Source organism: Accipiter gentilis, chromosome 9 (genome assembly GCF_929443795.1).
Source record: "Accipiter gentilis chromosome 9, bAccGen1.1, whole genome shotgun sequence".
NCBI classification, from domain to species: Eukaryota; Metazoa; Chordata; class Aves; order Accipitriformes; family Accipitridae; genus Astur; species Astur gentilis.
Genome location: NC_064888.1, coordinates 26736862 through 26757718, shown reverse-complemented (window position 1 = coordinate 26757718; position 20857 = coordinate 26736862). Strand labels below are relative to the sequence as shown.

The following is a 20857-nucleotide window of genomic DNA, read 5'->3' as shown; positions in this document are numbered from 1 at the left end:
TTCTCTCTCTCTAATTACTCTATCTGTTATTTACAATGAGGGTTTAGCAGAGTTGGTCAGGAAAATAAGAGAAAGCAGAAGGATTTGTGTGGACAGATAAATATAAATGAGAAAGGAATGTTTTAATCCAAGTTGTCATTTCAATTTCTTGGCCAAAACCTAAATAAAATATTTCAATGATCTTGAAAAGGCATTGTAACACTTCACAGAGGTTTCTGTGCCTCTGACTACCTCTTCCATGATGCACATAGCCCTGTCTTTACGTGAAATGACACAATATAGTATGAAAATTCTATCGCTGAGGCTCATCATGAAAAAGAAATTCCAACTAAAGAACTCATTTCACTAAAGATACACAAATCACTTGAATTATAGCCCCTACCAGGCAAGAGAATGACATTTCTGTCCTGTTCTTCAATGAAGAATTGAAAATTTTCACAGAAAACAAACAATACTTATAAACACTTTGACAGATATTTTCCAACTAACCTTAAATATAAACTTATGATCTACTTCATTCACTATCTTAGTTTCTGGCTATAGACCTGTTCTATAACACCACCGATATGTTTTGGCTTGCAATTTTCACATTGTCAGCATCCCCTTTCATCAAACTTCTTCCCAAATATTAATATACAAATTGTCCTGTCCCCCCAGTATTAAAAAAAAAACAGCAACCAACCAAACATTAGTGAAAAGCCACTAAAATAAAATTCCAAAAAGAGTTAATCAAATTGTCAGTGAATTTAGACTTCCTTACACATTGTGAAGCATGGGATAAAATCAAAACTCACTAAAAGTTAGATATTCATATTCTCTCTTTGTCATATTCCTATTATATGTCTAATATCAGTAGCATGAAAAAGAATGAGTCTGCAAACTGCATGAGCCCTATTTCATGCACTCCAAATTAACTGCAGCACATATAACATGACTCTGCTACAGAATAGTTCTAAGGTTATCATCATTGATCTTGCCTGAGATTTTCTTGTAAAGAATTACTTGTCATTCTCTCTACAGATTTTGAAAATGAAGCTCATTCAGTCTGTGAATACATCTTTGTACACGTTAATGCTAGGTACCAATTATTTGTACAGCTTCCTTTTAATCAGAACAGCTTTTATTCCCCCATGACATATCATACTAATCTACTCCCAAATTACCAAAACATTCAAAGAGCAATAGTTCACCATTAGTGTAGGAAGCAGATTTTCTAGCTTAGAAAATTATACTGATAAATCAATTTTAGTACATGCTCTGTATCACGCAGCCTGCATCCCTGCCCCAGCCCCAGACTGTATGTTACAATAATGCCTGGGGCCATTGGACTTGATGCGATTTTTTTGGATGAAATGGTATCGTATTCAAACTGTATCAGCATCAATGCCTGAGTCCTGTGCAAAAGACCTTTTGTGAGTTTATTTAATATGTGTTTTATGTTCACTGAAAAATGACATATTTATATATTGGAAGAATTATGTATTTGGGAGAATCATGTTCAAGGAAAGGCAGAGCATTTCCCATTCCAAAAAAAAAAAAACACCCAGAGAAGTGTTTTCAATATAAGTCATACTAGAAGTTAGTAACTTACATGTTTAATTTTCATAATGCTAATAGTATCCAGTACTGCCTGTGTCAATTGTTCTAAAATGCTGAATTGAATAATTTTCAGTTAACCTAGCGTAATAAAAATCACAACAATTTTTATTGCTAACCTTTTTAAAATAGGAATGGTCAGTAGAATATAGGTTATTAAGTATATTTCATTGATGCTTTGGGACTCTAAATAGTTGCATTATGAACCCACTTTATAACTTTTCAAAACATTCACTTTAGCAAACTTGCCTAGAAAATTATGTAAATAATGCAAAATCTGTTTTAACATTTTTTGAATTCTAATGGTATATTATCTTAAAGAGTGCCACTGCACAAGCCACTGGAGTTTGGAACTGGGAGTGCTGTTATTCATACTGACAGCTGTCACCACTTCTTTCCACTTAGGTGAGTCTAATGAGCCAGCCGTCATGACAGACTCTTATTTGTTTCAGAGCTAGGACTTTACATCAGGAGAAAGCAAGTTACTTGTGGGCAGGGTTTATAATCTGACACTCATACAAGCAACTAAACTGAAGGCAGTGCTGAAGTCAGTGAAGGCAAAGCTGAAGTCAGTGCTGAAAACTTCTCTAGCTAATGACAATACCATTCTCTTGCACTTTGATAACCACAGCCACTGGGAAAGATACACCTACAGTCCAAATCATCCTCAACCTCGCTCTTCTACATAATAGACACCCCAGATTACTGCTCAGCACGGGATACAACAGAAGCAAACCCAGAAACCTCTTTCCCCATGCCTCCCCCCATACAGAGGTGAAGGTTTAATCACAGTAGGCTCTCTCTGTTATATGGTGAAGGTTTTGAGAAACTGTCAAGCAAAAATGAGATCAAACATCAAACAGAATTATGGAAACATCAGAGATGTTTTGAATGAACTATGGTAGATTTCTGACAATTACTATTACTTTTTGTGTAAGTTAAAGGCTTATGACATTATAAACAGTAAAATAATCCATGAAAAGATTAAATTAAAACATAATACATGAATATAGAATGAACAGATTTAAAAAACGTGGGACATCCATTTACTCTTTAGAGATTAGATTATTTGCAAAACATCAGAATGAATTTATGAGGGCAATCTGCATTGCTAGCTCACTATTTTTCTCACTGTTTCCTAAAATGTTTTCAATGTGTAACTTCTTGGCAAATAAGTTTCTTCATTTCTCAGTCATGCATCTTTCTTAAAATCTTATAGATCTCAGTTTGCTTCCTTAAATTCCATCCACTTGCAAAAACAAAGATGCTGTGATTTTTTTGTCTCATCTCTACATGTTATTCACCAGCATTGCACAAAGAAACTGTTGTTCTTTTGACATTGCATCTCAATAAATGGATTAAATGAGCTGTGAATATCAGCATTTAACCAATAAAAAGAGATCTTTATTTATTTAAAATGTATCAGATCTGCTTCATCTAAAAGGCTAATTGAAAAGGCTGTTCAGGTCAGCTGATATTAGAAGACAACTGAATCACATTTAATGGTACTTAAAGGATGTGAACAGGCTAAAAGAAAAATTAAACTATGGCTATTAAAATTTAATTTGACTTAGTGAAGCCATTAACATTTTGGTTTTATGCAGTGGCAAGCATTCTAAAAATATTTCCATATAATTCAGAAACTCAGAATTGTCAAATGGCTGACCATTATGTACCAAAAACGATTGAAAGTGACCTCAAAGGGCAAATCAGAAAAAAAGCAAAAGGAGAAAAATTCATTGAATAGCATTATTAGCTGTCATTCTGCTCTTTCTTCATATATAGAGTGCCTTTATATGTATGTATTATATTACTGTATACGCACATAGATATACATACATAAATTATCTTCTTACAGCAAGTTTTTCAGTTGTTCTGACTCACATCTGTTTTATTGTTGCTGGTTTTAAACTTTTGCATCTTACCACATCTATCAGCAGTTTCTCTGTTACAGGGCATTTCTGCCTCTGATAATGGCTGCAGTTACCAGCCCAAGATCATCTGGCAACTTTGTCTCATACATTATTTTAAAATAACCTTTTACAGGAAAAAGGCAACTTACAATTTGTGGTCAAAACCAGTTAGAGTCCTGTGAATTGTAGTTTTGTTATTACACTAGAAATAGTTGCATCTTTACTAGAAATTCTTGCATTTTTTCTATTAATTGCACACTTTGGTTTTCATTTTAACATTGAATATCAGATTTGGATATCAAATGAACAAAACACTATTATGTGAACTGTAAAGAAATAACCTATTTTTAAGACAGTACCTTATATTTCTCCTAGTAATATACCTGTGATATGTTGCTTTGCCTTTGTGACTTGAAAATGCTACTGCCAATATTCCTTATACTCTGTATAATGACAAATACAGTAAATAGCATAAAGCAGTCATCAATGCAGTAACTTCAAAGACTTTAGCCAGTTCCATAACAAAAAAAAAAAAAACAACCCAAAACCCAAAAAACAACACTTTGTCTAGAATTAAAATGGTAACAAACCTGATCAGTACATAACTAAAATTTCAGATTGACTGCCTGACAAGGAAATACATTAGCCCTACTTTTGGTTTTCATTCTCATTTTGTCCAATTCAGTTAAAAAAAGAAAAAAAAAAAAAAAAGCTAATACAGAAGGCTTTGTTGTAATAGTGCTAAATTAGTATAGTCTTGGATTTCATATCTTGCTCTATAAACATTAGTCGTATTGCTCTGGCTGTATTGCTCTGGCTTGCTTACTAGTAGTCATCACCACTGTTGATAGGATATGGAAAATTATAAACATTGTTAAGGTTGTGACAAATGCATTCCAGGAGGTGTAAGTTATCATGGAGACTGTAAGGCTAATCCAGGGAGTTTCTGGCTCTACATATACAGGGTAAAACTTCTGGCTTCACAGAAATCGGCAGCATTGCTACCTTCACTCTGGACCCATTATTTGAAGTAGCTTTAGAGAGAAGAGAGGTATATAACTAAACAGCATCCTTCTAATGAGCTGATAAACCTGCAAAAGTGGTAAAGGTTTGAGTAGGGCATGTAAAAAATACCGAATCAAGTTTTTTAATGTCTTTGAAAGAATACACTGTGCTGAGTACTTATTTGTCCATGACTCCCAGATACCTTATTCATCAGCTTCTACTTCATGATTCATCATGGCTAATAATAGATGAAATGAGTGGAAAAAATAATCAAAGCTCTAATGACAAAAGGAAGTGTCTGAATTACTCCAATAGATTATCATCTAAATTGACTCAGCTAGCCATTAATTTGGATAAAAATGATTTTCTCCTTTCTCAACTTTTTTTTTTAATGGGTTACAGAAAATTAGAAGCAGAAACTAGTGATGACCTCTGTTCCTTCCCAGTTGTAGTGCCTCTAACTCCTGCCACAGAATATTTTTATTCACAGCATCCCAATACCTCAAGGTCAAACACTTCTAAACTGAGGAAGTTCAGTAGGGTGAAGTTTTTTACTAAGCTCTAAGACCAAACAGATCAGATTAGAACACCTCTGGGTTAAAAGCCTCATCCAAAGTGGACTATAGTTTATCAGAGGCAAAGCTGCACTCATGAATGATATCCAAATAGTCTCCAGTCTGTTGCTGGAAGAATTGCTAGATTATTCCAGGATCTGCTTAAATTAGACTGTGTGCAAACTACTGTATCAGCTCAAATGTTCAGTGAACAGCTTGCCCCACAGCTCCTTTATAGCACATTTCTCCCTGACAAAAAAATAACAGCAGATTAAAAAATTTACGTCTTTTAACAGCAGTAGAAGAAAGTGAGCAGAAATTACAGTACTTGGACTTGAACAGCTGGGCACAGCTTATATCTTACCTTATTATAGCTTGTGTTTTGGAGGAAAAAAGCATAGAAACCACTATATCTAAGAAGAGTGTAAATGTAAAGATACACTATAACAACAAGGTGTGAGTAGAATAAGGAACCTCTGCTTGGGAGTTTGTCTAAAAACTTAATGAAAGAAACTTTTACTAAATTAATTATATTAGTTTGAAATCTGGCACTATTTTAATCCTAGATCTGAGCAGAAAGAAAAAAAAAAAATGTAATAGGACTTCAAATACATTTATTTCTCAGAACCTAACAAAGATCTGGTGTCATGTCAGGTGTTCTAGACGCATTGTAGAACCTCTACAGCCTGCTAAAGAATACTTGTAATAGGAGTATCCAATATGAAAAGGTCAAATAGAGCTTTTTATCAGGATTTATCAAGAAATTCAGTCAGAGGCCACATGACTAGCTCACGTAAATAAACCATGAAGTCCTGAGTATATACCAAGAGCTTGGGAGGTGTAATATTCTTCATACATTTGATCTCACATCCTCTCATTTATGAGCATGTGTCAATACAGTTAGATAATTTTGATTCCAGATACCTTACAGAAGTCTCATTTCTGAAATGAAGGTGCCACAATAATAGTTATTCATCAGCGTGTGAGCCTGTAAAATAATCTCTCAAAGTATTTCCTTGTCCCAGTCATTTCGTTTTACTTTATCTCTGAGATTGAAAGGAGGGATATCTTTAAATTATTTTCTTGATACACAACAGTCCTGTCCCATGTCATTCCTTTATACGTTCCTTTGCCTTGTAAGAAATGTCACTGCACCCAGGAAAGAAATTTTCAAATATACAAAAGCATGGCAGTGCTGCCTGACAAACACAAAGACCCTGTCCTTTGCTGTCTTCATTGCTTTTCTGTTAGCAGTCCTTATCTTCAAATGTTAGAGAGCCTCAAATCCCGATTTGTAAAAGATAATATAAAATGCAAGCAAGGAGGTAGTGAACTACAATTAGGTTCATGTTAGAACAGAATTCAATAACAAGTTCTGAGACAAAACTTCCCTGAAGACTGATGCAGGATGGAGAAATTAGCCTCCCACCAAGACAAATAATACACGATAGGCACTAGATATTCTGCTTGATGCATTGCCCAAGACACTTGGACACCTGCAATATGAAAACTTATCTAAAACGAAGTGTCTCCTTAGTCTACTTCACTCTATCTTAAGGCAAAGATGGGAGAAACTAACAAAAGTGTGTCTAAGTAAATCTCATTTGAGAAAGCCAGAACTGAAATCATAATATCAATTGGATGCCTAGGTAACTTCTAAAAAATAAGTGCCTACTGATGATATAGTAACTATGTGCTCATACCATAGCAATACAATCCTGCTGCTGCAGAGCTAACCACTACTATTCGAGTGTGCTACATGGAACACAAGAAAACTGAAACCTAATTTGTAAATCATTTGTTAATCATGTGGACAAAGCACACAGAAAGACTAACAGAAAGCCATACTGGAAATGCAGTTAATGAACATGATGATTTATCCTTATTATTGTATTTAATTCTTATTCTAGATCCTTTTCTGAACATCTCCAGTCAAAATTGGGTTTTGTGGGTGTGTGTATTGAGATATGAATAACCAGTACAGGGATTGAAGCTGTAAACTACATACAGTATACAATGCTTCCTCCAAGCATTTTTGCTCTTAGGAAACCCTCAGTCTAGATTACCTCTTGTGGCAAAACCAAATATCAGCAGCTAAATTAAGTTAGCAAAAAAACCAGGATCTTGCAGAATGTGGTGATAATGATTCAGCCTGTGACAACCTGTTCTTGAAGTCACTGTGAAGCCATGTCCTATGATAGAGCTATGGGAAAAGGCAAAAAGTACTCCAGTTTTACTGCCATGAATGCTAGTCTGAAGTTCTCTCTCTACCTGTCATTACTAACAATCCTGCAAAGATGCTAATATTATTAATAATAGCATTAACACATTGCTAATACGCATCAAACTTTCTGTAACATGTACTAATATATACAAGATGAGATAATGCTATTACTACTGAAAAAACTTAAATCTCCTCATAGAATAAAATTACAATTTTAATAACCAGGAAAAAAAAATTCAGGTCCTCAGTTCAACTCTCATTTAAAAGTGGTAACATACATTAGCCTAAACTACACTCCTGCCTTGGATATAGTTGGGACAAACACAGTACTAATCAGGGATGTTGCACGCTAAAATAAAGTTTCTTTTCTCCCCATCCCAGGGCCTCTCTTTAACTCAATGTTGTAAGGGAAACTTCACCCACAGTGGCTTTTGTGACTTGTAATATGAGGTGCTGTTGCCCACCTCAGAATTTCTCTCATTAACTTTAAGAAGAAAACAGTCTTAAATCTCAGCAATTCAAAATAAGGGAGGCTGAGCACTGAAACTAATGCCATGCCAATTCCTGATTCAAATAAACTGCATGGCAAATTCAGTCTTTCTGATAACATTGTCCATGGTATGCTTTATAGTGCATTATCAGCATTTTCAATACTTCCTTCTCTACAGTAGAGCTGATAGGCCTCACTAGACAGACAATGAAATGCTTTCCACAAATGTGTGGGTGTAATTTATTTATTTCATAAATACAATTGATCTACTTCTGTATTTCTATGTATTTCAGTGTTGTAATTTCTGTTTCAAAATGATCCAGATAAGTGTCAGAAAAAGATTTTTAAAAAATTCTCCCAACTTCTCATATGAAACTATACCGATTGAAACTCAAGGACTATGTTTAACAGGCAGTTAGCTAAGTGTTTCTGTAGGGGAGTAACAAATGATAAAATCGTCCAGACTTCATTAATTTATTCATTTCTGCTCCTGAATGATTTCAAATTAAGGAGATACTGAAGGGTTGCCATCACAAACCTTTATTTCAGTTACTTTTAAGTCTTCATATTCCTTTATGGATTTGAATAGCTGAAAAGAGAGTTGCCTTCAACCAAACATAGTATTGTTGCCACTTCCAACCAAAACCACAAGGAAAGCACCTCTGATTAAAGATATTTTATGAGCTATTGTTTTGTGAAAACAGGCAGAAAGATGAAAGAGTCATAAAGAAAAGGCATCAAAGAAGTAGCAGACACTGAAGTCTCCTTCAGTAATATGACCCTTTGGAAGAGGTAAAAGAAAGAATTTGGGGGCTAAGCTGAAACTACAGAACATTAGAGCAAAAGAGGAAATAAACTGTATGCAATGGGTCAGAGAAACAGGTCTTGGTATGTTCTCAAAAAGAGTGCATCACCTTTTCCAGTTTTAATGCTTCAGTCTAACATCTTGTAGGTCTGGTATTTTGATTAAACGACATAGATCCAACTTAGTAATTTGATTTTCACTTCCTGTTTATGGCCTTTTTCTCCCCCTGAAACTTCCACCATTCTGAATTAGAAATACGCAAACAGTAGTCCCCAGTACTACATAATCAGCAAATGGGTAACCACTGGCTTAATCCTGCAGTCCTGCTTCCTTGACACAAGCAGTGATCAGTGTCCTAACACAGTCTCCAGAATATCAGCAAAACCTGTGCTCAAAATATCCTTGTCTCCTCTCTTCAAGACTCCATCATTTTCACTGTCAGTTGTCCATCCTGCTCTTCATTTTCCTGTTGCTTTCTAACGTACAGCTGCCAATCAAGTCTGGTTTTGCACTTGTGCTTGCAGTTTGACTACTGAGGGATCAATGCCCTGATGCTTTTGTACTTCAGATAGTGGCTTCTCTTGTGTTTGCTCTTGATCTTTTGAACTGCTCCTTCGTCCATACCTGAAACATGGTTCATCTACCATCATCCATGATTATGGCTGCTGTAAACACCAACTAGTATTAAGACTAGTACAAAAAGCAATACAGAAGACTAAAGGTGAAAGCTAAATCAAACTGAAGTCCATGAACAAGTTTGCTGGGGTTTCAAAAAAAGCTATTGTTTACTGGAATTTATACTATGCTTCCTAATTTTGATTAAAAGAAATACTACAACATCTGATTTCATGAAATTCCAGGAATCTAATGGAAAAAGTCTAGTAAATCATTAAATATATCCAGCCATGTGTGTGTTTGATAAGTTTGGGAAAAAGAATGTAACTTCTCTGTAGTTCACCTCTACCCTTTTGAATCTCCATGATTGTAGATTGCTAATGGAAGTTCTGTTCCTTGTAATTCATCCAGTCGTCCTGCATAGTAAGTAAGGTTTATAAGACTCCTGACTTTCAACTCTCCAGTCAAATCTGGAGGAACACAAACAACTGCTTATTTTTTCCAAGTTATGAAACAAATATACAAAACAAGACAAATCTGGGTCCTGGGGAATTAATATATTATTCAGAGCAAACACAAGCTATTTTTTTCTCTTATGTTAGTAGCGTACAAGGTGTAGTATGAGGGAATCAAGTTGTTTGATTAATAAAATTTGCCTACTTTTATTAAAATATTTACATAATGACGAAAGAAACAAATAATAATTTGTCAATTGGAAACTGTGAGCTAGTGAGCTAACACATACCTCATGCTGATGAGTACTGCCACTATACAAGACAGGCAAAAAAGAACAGAGTAGTCAACTCTATTGCAGTTCAGTAATTAAAATATAGGTGCTTAATAAAGGTACCTCAATCCATTTAATCAAGTTTTCTACAAATCCTACGCTGCAGTATTTGTTTTCCATGGGCTGGTAAAATATCATTTAGGACTGACATCTTGAAACTTAGTTTTTTAATATATGCTCTGTATATTTAAAGGCACATAAATAATATACAGGATTACTCACTGAAGGCATCATTAGATACTTAAATAATTTCTCTTCTGGTTTGACACACCCATTTAAAGATACAAAAGCTTATTCTTAACAAAAAAGAGAATGGCTAACTATCACATCACCCTGAAATAATAAGCAAAACAACAGGCTTAAATTTGATGTGCGAGATTCCAACTTTGCAAACAACTATGCTGCCAACAAAGCTCACAAATACATCATATCAGAAGAAACGGGGAATTTTCAGTGTGATAACAGTTCTGTCCCTGCAACTCTCTGACCCATCTAGACATGTGTTAATCAGCTATATCGAAGTTACTTAACACAAGGTCCCTGACTGATTTGCATCAGTGGGAAGAGATTCCCGTCACATGCCTCTTAAACAAGGACTCACAAAATAATGACACTTGAGGTTCTGAATATAAAATTTTATCTTGTTCTTATACCTTTGGCCAGGGTTTATACTTAAGCCTAATACTTCTTATTGACCACACTGTGTTATAGAAATCATGTAGCTGGTGGTTGCATTCTTACAATAAATATGGGACATACAAGGAATAATTACAAATATCATGAAGGAGCACAAAGGTGATAAAATACATTCATCATAATCACTGTGTATGTATATAGCAATTAAAAATCCTGTAAGGTCTTAATTTAGCACCAGAGTGAGTCTATGCAGGCCTATGTAGGCTTACAATAATAAATCACACAATTGATAATTAATTATTAGCATTCTTCTGTCTTTTTGCTTTCATACCATTTTAAGTTTCATATCTGTGTATTTTAAGTTCTAAGAGAATACTTTCAGTATTTTTTGAAAGATATTTTTGTGTTAAAAACATAGTCAAACTTTTACACAGTAACAAATTCAGCAGCAAGAGATTTAAGGTGCTAAGTTTTTTAGGTTTATGAGCATGACAAGTACTACAAGTAGTGACGTAACAGGGGACTGAGTACAGAGCAAGGAACCCGATACTCCTGAAGACTATTCCCAGTCTCAACACTTTGCTGTGTGGCTTTAGGAAAGCTCTCAAATAAGTGCTGAAAGAATGAATTGTGTATTTCCTGAGCAACAGGTTTGGGTCTGGTTTTGCAAACCAAGATCAAAAGCTTTAGGAACAAAAATCACCCAGGAAAGAAATTCTGAGATCACCCTAGCTATACAGAGGTTAGCGTACATTCAGTTTAGTCAGTACTTTATGTTCAGTTTAGTCAATGTTTACTGCAAAGTATACTTGCAACACTACAAACTCTGCCTTAGCACCTTTCAATCTCATATGACCAAGTTCTCTTAAAAAAAAACCAACCAACCAAACAACAACAACAAAAAAAACCCAAAACAAACCAAGATTGCCTTAAAGCTATCATATCTTTGTTTCAACATGGCCTTACAGTAGTCTCAGTCTTGGGAATTCAGAGCCACCAAAAGAGAAAAAAAAAATATGCTCAAGTATAGTACGTGACCTAAACATACTTTTTCCAGCACGCTATTCTTAGATTTTGATCCGACAAACCAACCATCTGTAGTAATAAAACATAGGAACCTGGGAATTGTTTTTCTGTTTGGGGGGGGGGGGGGGGGGGGGGCGGAATATGGAAAAAACCCTCTGATACTTTCCCACTAAGCTTCTTTGATTTTTCCAAGACACAAACATCAATCTGTGTGTACCAGAATAAAACAACCACGTGACCTCATTTGTTTTCACTCACCTCCTGAAACCACCAGTTATGGTAACTAAAGCATCTGGTAGAAATGTACATACAGTATTCTTGACAATCAAGCTTACTGCATCCGCTTCTGCCTTAGATACACAGCTAACAAGGTCCTCATAGTATAGAAACCCTGGAAATCAAAGGCAAAAAAGTGCCAATCACTCTGTGGAATTATCAAAATCTACATACTGTTATGTAAGCCCCGTGTGAAATAGCCACCTCTCACCAAGAAGTTAAACCACACAACTCATCGCATGTGTGAGGGAACCTTATCTAATGGCAAGAATTAAGAAATGCTTGATCTTGAACCTGAAACTATAGGTTTGTTACAGGACATGTTGTGGGAACAAATATATTTATATCCAGCCTGTTCAGAAGTCTTTTCCTTCCTCCCTGCCATTCCTGGAGTCGGCTTCCTGCTTGGGGTGCGGCGAATCACAGGCAAGAGACAGCCTCTTCCTTCCCTCATCTTTGTCCTTATAGTTTATATATATTTTAGTCATTATAATTTGCTGTTTCAATGTATAACAACATAGCATTCAGGATAATTGTTCCACTTGCTGAGAACCTGAATATTTATAAATTAGTCTGACTTCTCTACCAGCTCCCATCAATGGCATTTTGGGACATACTGCTTTAAAAGGTGCTTTTCCCAAAATGATGGGATTCTGCCCAAGTGCAGGGCTCAGAGGTATGTGAAATATCCCAGCTATCTTTATGTCTGATCACAGAGCTTGTATCAAAAAAGGCCAGTCCTGCAGCTTGCTTCACATTTGGATATGATATGTAAAAGAAAAAAGGGCAATGGAGCATGAATGCAGGCAAGCTGATCCAAGGGTTACTGAGGTGACATAAAACACATGGGTTTAATGCAAACATAAAGTTACATTATGTTAATGTCCTGTTATATAATCTCCTTTTCTTAATGTAACTGATTCCTTTGTTTAAATGAGTTCCTTTATTTAGGGACATGGCATGTGTGTGCACACACACGCAAATCTACGGGGAAGCAACATTATTCATTTGACCATGTTTAACACTTTAAAATTATGATGTGCTAGGATTATGGAAGTACTTTTACAAGTACTTTATTACAAATCTAGATTTATCACTAAAGTAGGGCTGCCTTGAAGGAGACAGGTCTCCTCTAAAAAGTAGTTCTGGGCTTTCCTAATGTTGTAATTTTTTCACAATCTGTGCAATAATGACCCATCAATAGTTTTGTGTATAAGAGCAGATTTCATTGGGTATCTGTGTAAGCAATTAAAAAACCATGCATATTCATATGTTTTGAATGACACCATTTTTAAGTAGGAGCTCTGTTAGTCCAAACATTATTTTAACCTAATAATTTGATATTCACAAGACACTGCAGCAAGAAATGGATGTATAAGTGAACTTTGCCTCCTCCTCTGATTCTGTTATCAAGTTCTTAGAGCACTGAGATACAAGTCTTTCTGAGACTTTCACCTTACCTGCTTTCTGCATTTTTGACAGCTTCAGGGTCTTGCCAGCTTTTACCTCTTCCAGAGTTCGTAAACCCATTCTGTACCATTTCTCAGATGTTTTCACTCCCACTCCAAAGACTGAGGTAAACAGCTAAGGTCAGTGGAAGAACACACGTTTCAGTGTTATTTTCTAAAGGAACAGTGAATTAACAATAAATAGGTAACAATGAGGTTTCACAGGAAACACTGGGCAGAGTTTATCCTATATTGAAGATACTGTAATACAACATACAGATTCAGCTTCCTTTCTCTGCATAGTTACATTGAACAGACAATTGTTTTTTATACATGGACAGTTCTCATTAAAATGAAATCTAAACAATAATACAGTAGCAGCTCCAGCTCCATACATGATTTACCTAAATGTACACTTTCAGCTAAGGTTTGAAATAAGGATAGTGATCTTTATTTTTACTGCATTTCTTAATAGAAATGCAAACAATAATGTTAAGTAGCTGGATTCCCTTACACTGACTTCACAGAATAAGAGATGTCTCAAGACTATCTTCCTCATTGACCAACATTATGATTTCGTATTATATGCACTACCAGTTCCCAGCTGTACACATGATGTTGGTGCTGCAGCACTGCCAAGAGTTGGGGTCAGTGAGAACCCTGTGGCCCTTGAAAATCTGCACTGAGTGCAATGGGTTTTAGTGGTGCATAGAAACAGATGGTAAGTATGTAAAGACAACTAATCTATTATTATACTGCATTTTATAAAAAACCATATGTTTGGAGGTCATGCCAATACTGTTTTCCAAAATGGGATTAAATTTCAAGTAGAAATGATAATTTTTGTTTGCTTGCATATTATAAACAGTCTTACAATTCTTCAGTCCTCACGTGAGCCAAGCTAATTTCCTGTACTTCTTACTTGGAGCACAGATTTCACTATTTTGCCCAATGGGGAAAAAAAAAATAAATGGCCAAATCTACCAGTCTCTGAAGTTTTAGTAGGGTTATATTCCATTTATTTCCAAGTAATTTTATATACTAACTTATTCCCCAAGAAAGGATGTAAAGCAAAAATGTCACAGTTGCAAGCATTATTCAGTGGATCAATATCTCAGACAAACAGCGACATAAAAGCAAGAGAGAAAACTTTCATGCTTGCCCAAAAGCACATTCTTTATGTTCAGTTTGTCAATACTGAAGCTCTCAATAGTTTCTTTGTACTTTCATAGAATTCAATGAGTAGCTGTGTAAGACACGAATAACTGCTGTTTTCCATTGAATCTATAACCTCTGAATTCCAACCATACTAGCTTTATTTTGTGTTTTTCTAAAGAGATTAATTCCTTGGAAATAATCAAGATAAAGAAAAAAGAAAAATTAAAATCTCGGGTAATATTAAATAGGAATTAAATATTAAATAAGAATTACCCTACATTTTGTATATAATGGATGAAATTACCTATTCTTTGTCTGAATCACGGGTGTTTATGAAAGAATGTGATTTTTTAAATACTTAGATTGTTATCTTTTAATGTTTTTGCTAGTACTGTAATATTTCCAAAAGGGTCTATTACTGGGTTTAGAACAATTCCAAGAGACTTAATTAATATTGGGATGGAGAACTAAAGAAAATGGATTCTATGCCACTGTTCAAATTCTTAGTAAAAAACAACCACATTTTTTTCTTTCCATACTAAGATCCATTATTATTCAATATATTTATAGATGTCAATTTAGAGACACTGCCAAGAGTGCAGTGTGAGTAGCAAGTAGCCCATTTCTTCAATTGTGTATGCTATCATTGCTCTTTTTCAGTTGGTGAAAGTGAATTTTATGAACTTGTTCTTTGCAGCACCCACTTCCGTAACAAGGCAAACTGACCATGTCATTCACGTACCCTACATCTCAAACATAGACTGTATAATTTATTTCAGTTGTTTGATAACTGTGGTCCTGGGATGAGAGGTGATCTTTTAAGTCATGATCAGTGATTTGTAGCCGTTACCAGAACCATGCTAAAGAGTAAAATTTAGAAATTCACTAATATTATAGGATTCTACTTAGCTTTCTTAGAAACCCATTAAAAAATTGTTGGAAAAAACTGGCTACAGGCAATTTAGTCAAAATGTTGAGACTGTACTCAGCTAACAAGAGAGCCACTAAAGTTTGCTGTAATTTGGCATGTGAAACAAGGCATAAAGCATATTTGAGATAATCTGTCCCCTGATAGGTTTTATTCTGATCTCCAAGAAATTTTCTTAAACCCTGAAACATAAAATTTAATGGTGGATCCTCAATCTTTATTACCATTAATAAGCAGGTCTGGTTCCTGAATTCTGCTGTACATGTGAATCTACACCTCTTCTCTGAGTATTGCTACAGGTAGCATCAAAAACTATCAGTGAACATCCTTTCATACTTGTATTATGGGTCAGAGAGAATGGAAGAGCCTTTCAATAGCTGAAGTAAAAGTGAATAACGCAGGTGAGAATTAAACAGTCCCATTCCTTTTACTCTGATTTAAATTTTTTCTGAAGGCACAAACAGGATAATTTTAGATATTAAAACTGTAGATAAAATTAAAAAAAATAAAATGTGCATTATACATTTTTCCAGTGGAGAATTCACTGAAAATTTAAGAAATACAAACTGCATTATCTGTGTGTTTTAGATTCCCTGTAACTATGAAGTGTAACCGTGACACTGAACCTACAATCTGCCTAAGAAAGAAGTATCTGCAGTCCTATTCCTCCTGCCTCACACAAAAGAGAATTAAAATAGATCTGAGTCATCTTCTTCACCTGGTATTCTCTTAGTGCCAGAATAAGATGGTGTAGTGTTATAATAATAATCAACTGAGGAAAAAATACACCCAACATCAGGTTAAACTTAAAGCAAAGACTATGCATTGCATTAGTTTTCGGGAAAAAGAGATTGGTTTTTTCAAGCTTAAGAGCAGCTGTGTATGCATCACATTAATTAGAAAGGTAACTGATTTCACCATTATTCCTTACTCTATCAGTTTCTCTCCCTTTCTCTTTATTCAAGACCTTTCTTTCTTTATACTTGATATTGGATGTTTCTTTATAATAAAATTGGTGGTAATGTCTAAGCTCTACTAAACAGAAGAAAATATATGCAATTTTAAACAACAGCAACAAACTTCAAAAGATTTACCTTAAATGATTTGTATCGTTCATCATTTAACACTTCTTTAGCTCTAGAACTCTCTCCTTCTTCAATAATCTCCTAAGCAAAGAAAAAACGTTACTTTTAAAAAATATCAAGATTATGGTAAGATTTAGTCAACTAATCTAAAAGAAAGTCATAACAACCTGTAAAAACATGAAGAGCATCCTTAGCAAGCATATTGTTTTATTGCATTAGGATCAAATTCTGCAATCCTTGTTCAGACAGATAATTACTGATGGATGAAGGAGAAACTGGAACCACAGAATAAATTTTACAGTACTTATTTACTCATAAATTTACTCAAGGATGAAGTAGAAACTGGGACCACGGAATATATTTCACAGTACTTATTTACTCATAAATTCACAGCCAGAAAGCAGTTATTTATCATAAGCTATCAATGAGTTGTCCTGAAAATTAGATTTCATTATTTGGTTGAGTTTACTTCTCTTAAAAGAACATTACAAGAACAGATGTATTTTTTCTTGAGTGTACAGTTCCTTTCATCTTTCTGATAAAGACTAACAAACAAAAAAACCCCCATCAATAAAAACCCCTAAATCATCCTTTTTTCTGTGGCATCATAATTGAATTCCCAGTCCCCAGGTAGCAGGTACGAAGAGCACTTCAGGGGCTACGTTCTTAGCTGGTGGAGTGAGGCAAACAAGGAGCCGGAGTGAATCACAGCAGCCAGCAATGACCTCTCCAGACAGCTGAGCCCCCCTGATCAGCTGCCTGCTGGAGTAACAGCACCTGAGATGTGGGGTCCTGAAAAGGCTAAGAATTGAAGAAAAATGCAGGGAATACTCAAAGCTCCAGTAAGAATGTAAAGTTCATCCATCACCTAGATAAAAGGTTCTGCTATAACTCATAGCAAGGTAGGATTTAACATTAAAGTATTTAAATATTTACCAGTTTTGCAAAAATAGTATTTCTAATAAAGCATTCAGGTGAGCAAATTGATGTTGCCAAGGGCAGAAGTTACATGAAGAAAACTATTAACAGTTAACCTGTCACATCCAAATCAGAGTCAGCTTTTTAAAAAAATACATACAAAGATGATACTGCATTACTTACTAATTTGTATTTATTCATTAGTTACTTTCATTCCTAAGGGCAGGGGGTCCATGACAGAACCTTATGTTACTACAAAAGGTTTCCACAAATCATTGCATTCTTAGTACCAAGGGTAATATACAGTTATTACAGGAAATACAGAAGGTTATGTAAATACACACAGATATCAATGGTGCACTCTGTGACCTCTGAAAGTAGATCTGTAAAAGAATCAATTGGCAGATAATTCAGAGGTATGTTACCTCAATGACATCTCTGACTCGGTCTCCCATGCAGGGCAACCCTTGGATATCTTTCATTCTGGTTACTGGAAACGGAAGACATTTCAGCACAGAAGCTGCTCTCAGGAATTCCAGGCAGAATATTTCATTTTCTTTGAACTCATAATTTTCAGCCATTATCTCAAGGGCATCCTGGTGAGGGGGCAGGGGGGACACAGGGGGACAGGACAGGTGTAGAAAAAAGTCAAAGGTTAATAAAAGCTTAAACTATTCAGTATACTCCTTAGAAAGGTTACTCGGTATGCTAATTCAAGAATGATTTCTTTATACTAAGGTGAAAAGATAGAGTTCATAAAAAAATATTCAGCATAATTTTCTAACCACTTGAAATTTTCCAGATATCATAAAAATGGTCTTTGAGAGGCAAATGTGGGAAAAGAATCCGATCTGTAACAAAGCCAAACTTTAAAACCTTCTGTGAGATAGACCTTCCATATTCTGTGCAGATCTAATAAATCAATGTGAAAGAGCACCATAATTTTTAGAATTGTGTCCAAACATAAGTAATCCAGCAGGTCAGTACATGATATCTTCATTTTCAGACACAAACAAATAGGAGTCTGTGGCAATACTGGAAACAACCTCCTTTTTGATCTTTTAGCCATGCTTCCATTTAGGAATTTATGGAACAAACTCACTTTTTCCTCTTTTTTCAGATGTATGACCTATGCAAAGAGAAAAACATTTTCTTTATGGTTCTTCAGCTATCCATGGCTTGGTTTATTTGACATTGCACTCAAAACTACGTGGAGATTGCCAGTACAACTTATTTATTTATTTATTTATTTGTAAACTATCCATATGTCATTTACGTAGCTTTGCAGTCTCCCTCTCTCCCTCCCTCCCAGAATATGAAAAAAAAATAATATATCTTAATAGCGACAATTTTTAGAAATTAAATGCAGGGAACAGATCACACAGTGGTAGAGAAAAGAAGCAGGTTTTTGATTCCCACTGTGGAACACTATGGTTTGGGAGAGAACAAATGCTGCAAAAAAAGTTTGTGAATAACCTAAGATAAGAACTTAAGAAGGCTTGCAGCTGACCAGCAACTGGAAATCTGAGTTCTTAATGAAACCTTGCACAAAACCTCAAAAAAGACTGCAAAATTAAACATCTCAGAAGAAACCACCTAAGAGTGTACCATTTCCAGAAGATACTGTTCAAAATATTTATCTAAAGTGCATCCCACACCTGGCTGTTAGGGATGATCTTGTGCACAGGGTAGGCTAGGTACAGACCATAAACAAGCCAGCCTTGCAAAGCTCCAGCACTGCGTTGTGTCCTGCACTCCTCCTGGAGATCCCAGTTCTTACCGTTTAGTAAAGTCTCTAAAGAGCAGCTAACAAACAGATCCGGGCCTTGAAAGGGATACATGTGCCACTATATCAGTTGCTGCATATCCTTCCTCTTTTCCAACTTGCTCCTGTTTCTTCTTTGCCCCACGAGGCATTACAGAATAACAAAGAAGTTGCTGTCAGCGTGCACCTGCCTGCAATTATCTCCTCACTGAGCAGTAGTCCAAGTGTCTGTTCAGAAATGGTTTTGGAATAAGGATGAGTAACGCCCTGCGATACAGATATTGACAGCAAATGGCTTACTAGAACAATGACTGCAGCGGAGAGTAGGAAGGAATGAGATTGAACAGCTTTTCCTGCCCTCAGTGTTTATGGAATCACTGTTCATATTTAGGCTCATATTTCATTTAATTTGTAATTAAATGTATCATTATATAGTTCAAAAAATAATTTAGATTTTGCTTTGGTTTTTATCTTAGCATTAATGTGCTTTATATCGGAAAATAAAGCCAAGTAAAATAGAGCAGGCCTTGCACATCCTAAATGCTACATGAGTAATATTGCCAGGTGAACTGGAATCAATTCCAGGCCCACTAAAAGATGTGACAGCAAGTCCAGTGAAGTAGTCCTTTTATTACATCTGTGGAATTGAGAACAGCATCTGTCACCCTGCACTGAAGGAATACAGCCTGATTTAAACAACAATGAAAAGATTTTACTTGAGGTACAATCATTTAGATCATTAAAATAGAACAACTTCTTAAAATTAAATGTGCTTTTCACAAATGAATGTAGATTACTTACATATTACATTTTATTGTTTGGTCAGTTCTAGAAAAACAGACCATCTGATATGTCGTGTTGCTCAGATTATAAACATTATAGTCTCATTGAAGCAAAATGAAGGCTTAAACCACAATCTGCAAGAAAATGTTCTCTACTGACCCTAGGATTTGCAAAACTTTCCTCTTAACGAATCAAAAATATGAGATCTTAATTGGTTTGACAGTAGGCACCTTAGCTGAACAAACCCACTTCACTTTCCTTTTTTTTTCTGTGCTACCATGTTAAAGTGTATAAAAATAATTAATTAGGGCTTGCCATAGAGAATTTGCTTTGTTCTGTATCACCAGTATAACTTCACTCCTTGATCTCTGTAAGGATCAGTCACCTGTTGTCCATCTCACTGAAAGAATCCTCCCCTTAGCTGCATATTTATTTATCAGCTACCCTGATTAATAGGCGCTGTGCAATTCCATTTTCATAACATTTCATGAAAGACCTCTTGAGATAGAGAGCTGTTTAGCAAGATGCTTGATCTGGAAGTTTATACCAGTATTTACATTCAGCTAAACCTTGGGTATAAGGAATCAAAGGGAGGGTGGAAAACGCTCCTTTGGGCGGTGGGGGCGGGGGGGGGGGGGGGGGGGAGTTCTATTACAAAAATAGTGCACAAAAATTTAGCTTCCTTACAGCTGTCTTTAAAGCTCTTGCAGTGGCTAATTGTTGGATTTGTTCAACTGCTATTCTTTTTTCTTTTTTTCCACATTTAAGATCTTTATTTGCTTGACAGATTATGTTGTATTTAATTACATACTTTTTGGTTAAAGACAGGTGCACATTATAGTTCC

At 35.4% G+C, this 20857-nt stretch overlaps 1 protein-coding gene across 2 annotated transcripts in view; it reads right to left on the bottom strand.

Moving 5' to 3' along the window:
- DNTT (DNA nucleotidylexotransferase) overlaps positions 1-20857 on the bottom strand; it is a 96045-nt gene that overhangs the window by 56097 nt on the left and 19091 nt on the right. For both annotated transcript variants that reach the window (XM_049810476.1, XM_049810475.1), the window contains 4 exons: positions 17890-18060; positions 16556-16627; positions 13388-13511; positions 11910-12042 (listed from right to left, as the gene is read on the bottom strand). In XM_049810476.1, coding sequence (XP_049666433.1) covers positions 11910-12042; positions 13388-13511; positions 16556-16627; positions 17890-18060 — 500 coding nt within the window. The remainder of the gene's footprint in view (positions 1-11909; positions 12043-13387; positions 13512-16555; positions 16628-17889; positions 18061-20857) is intronic.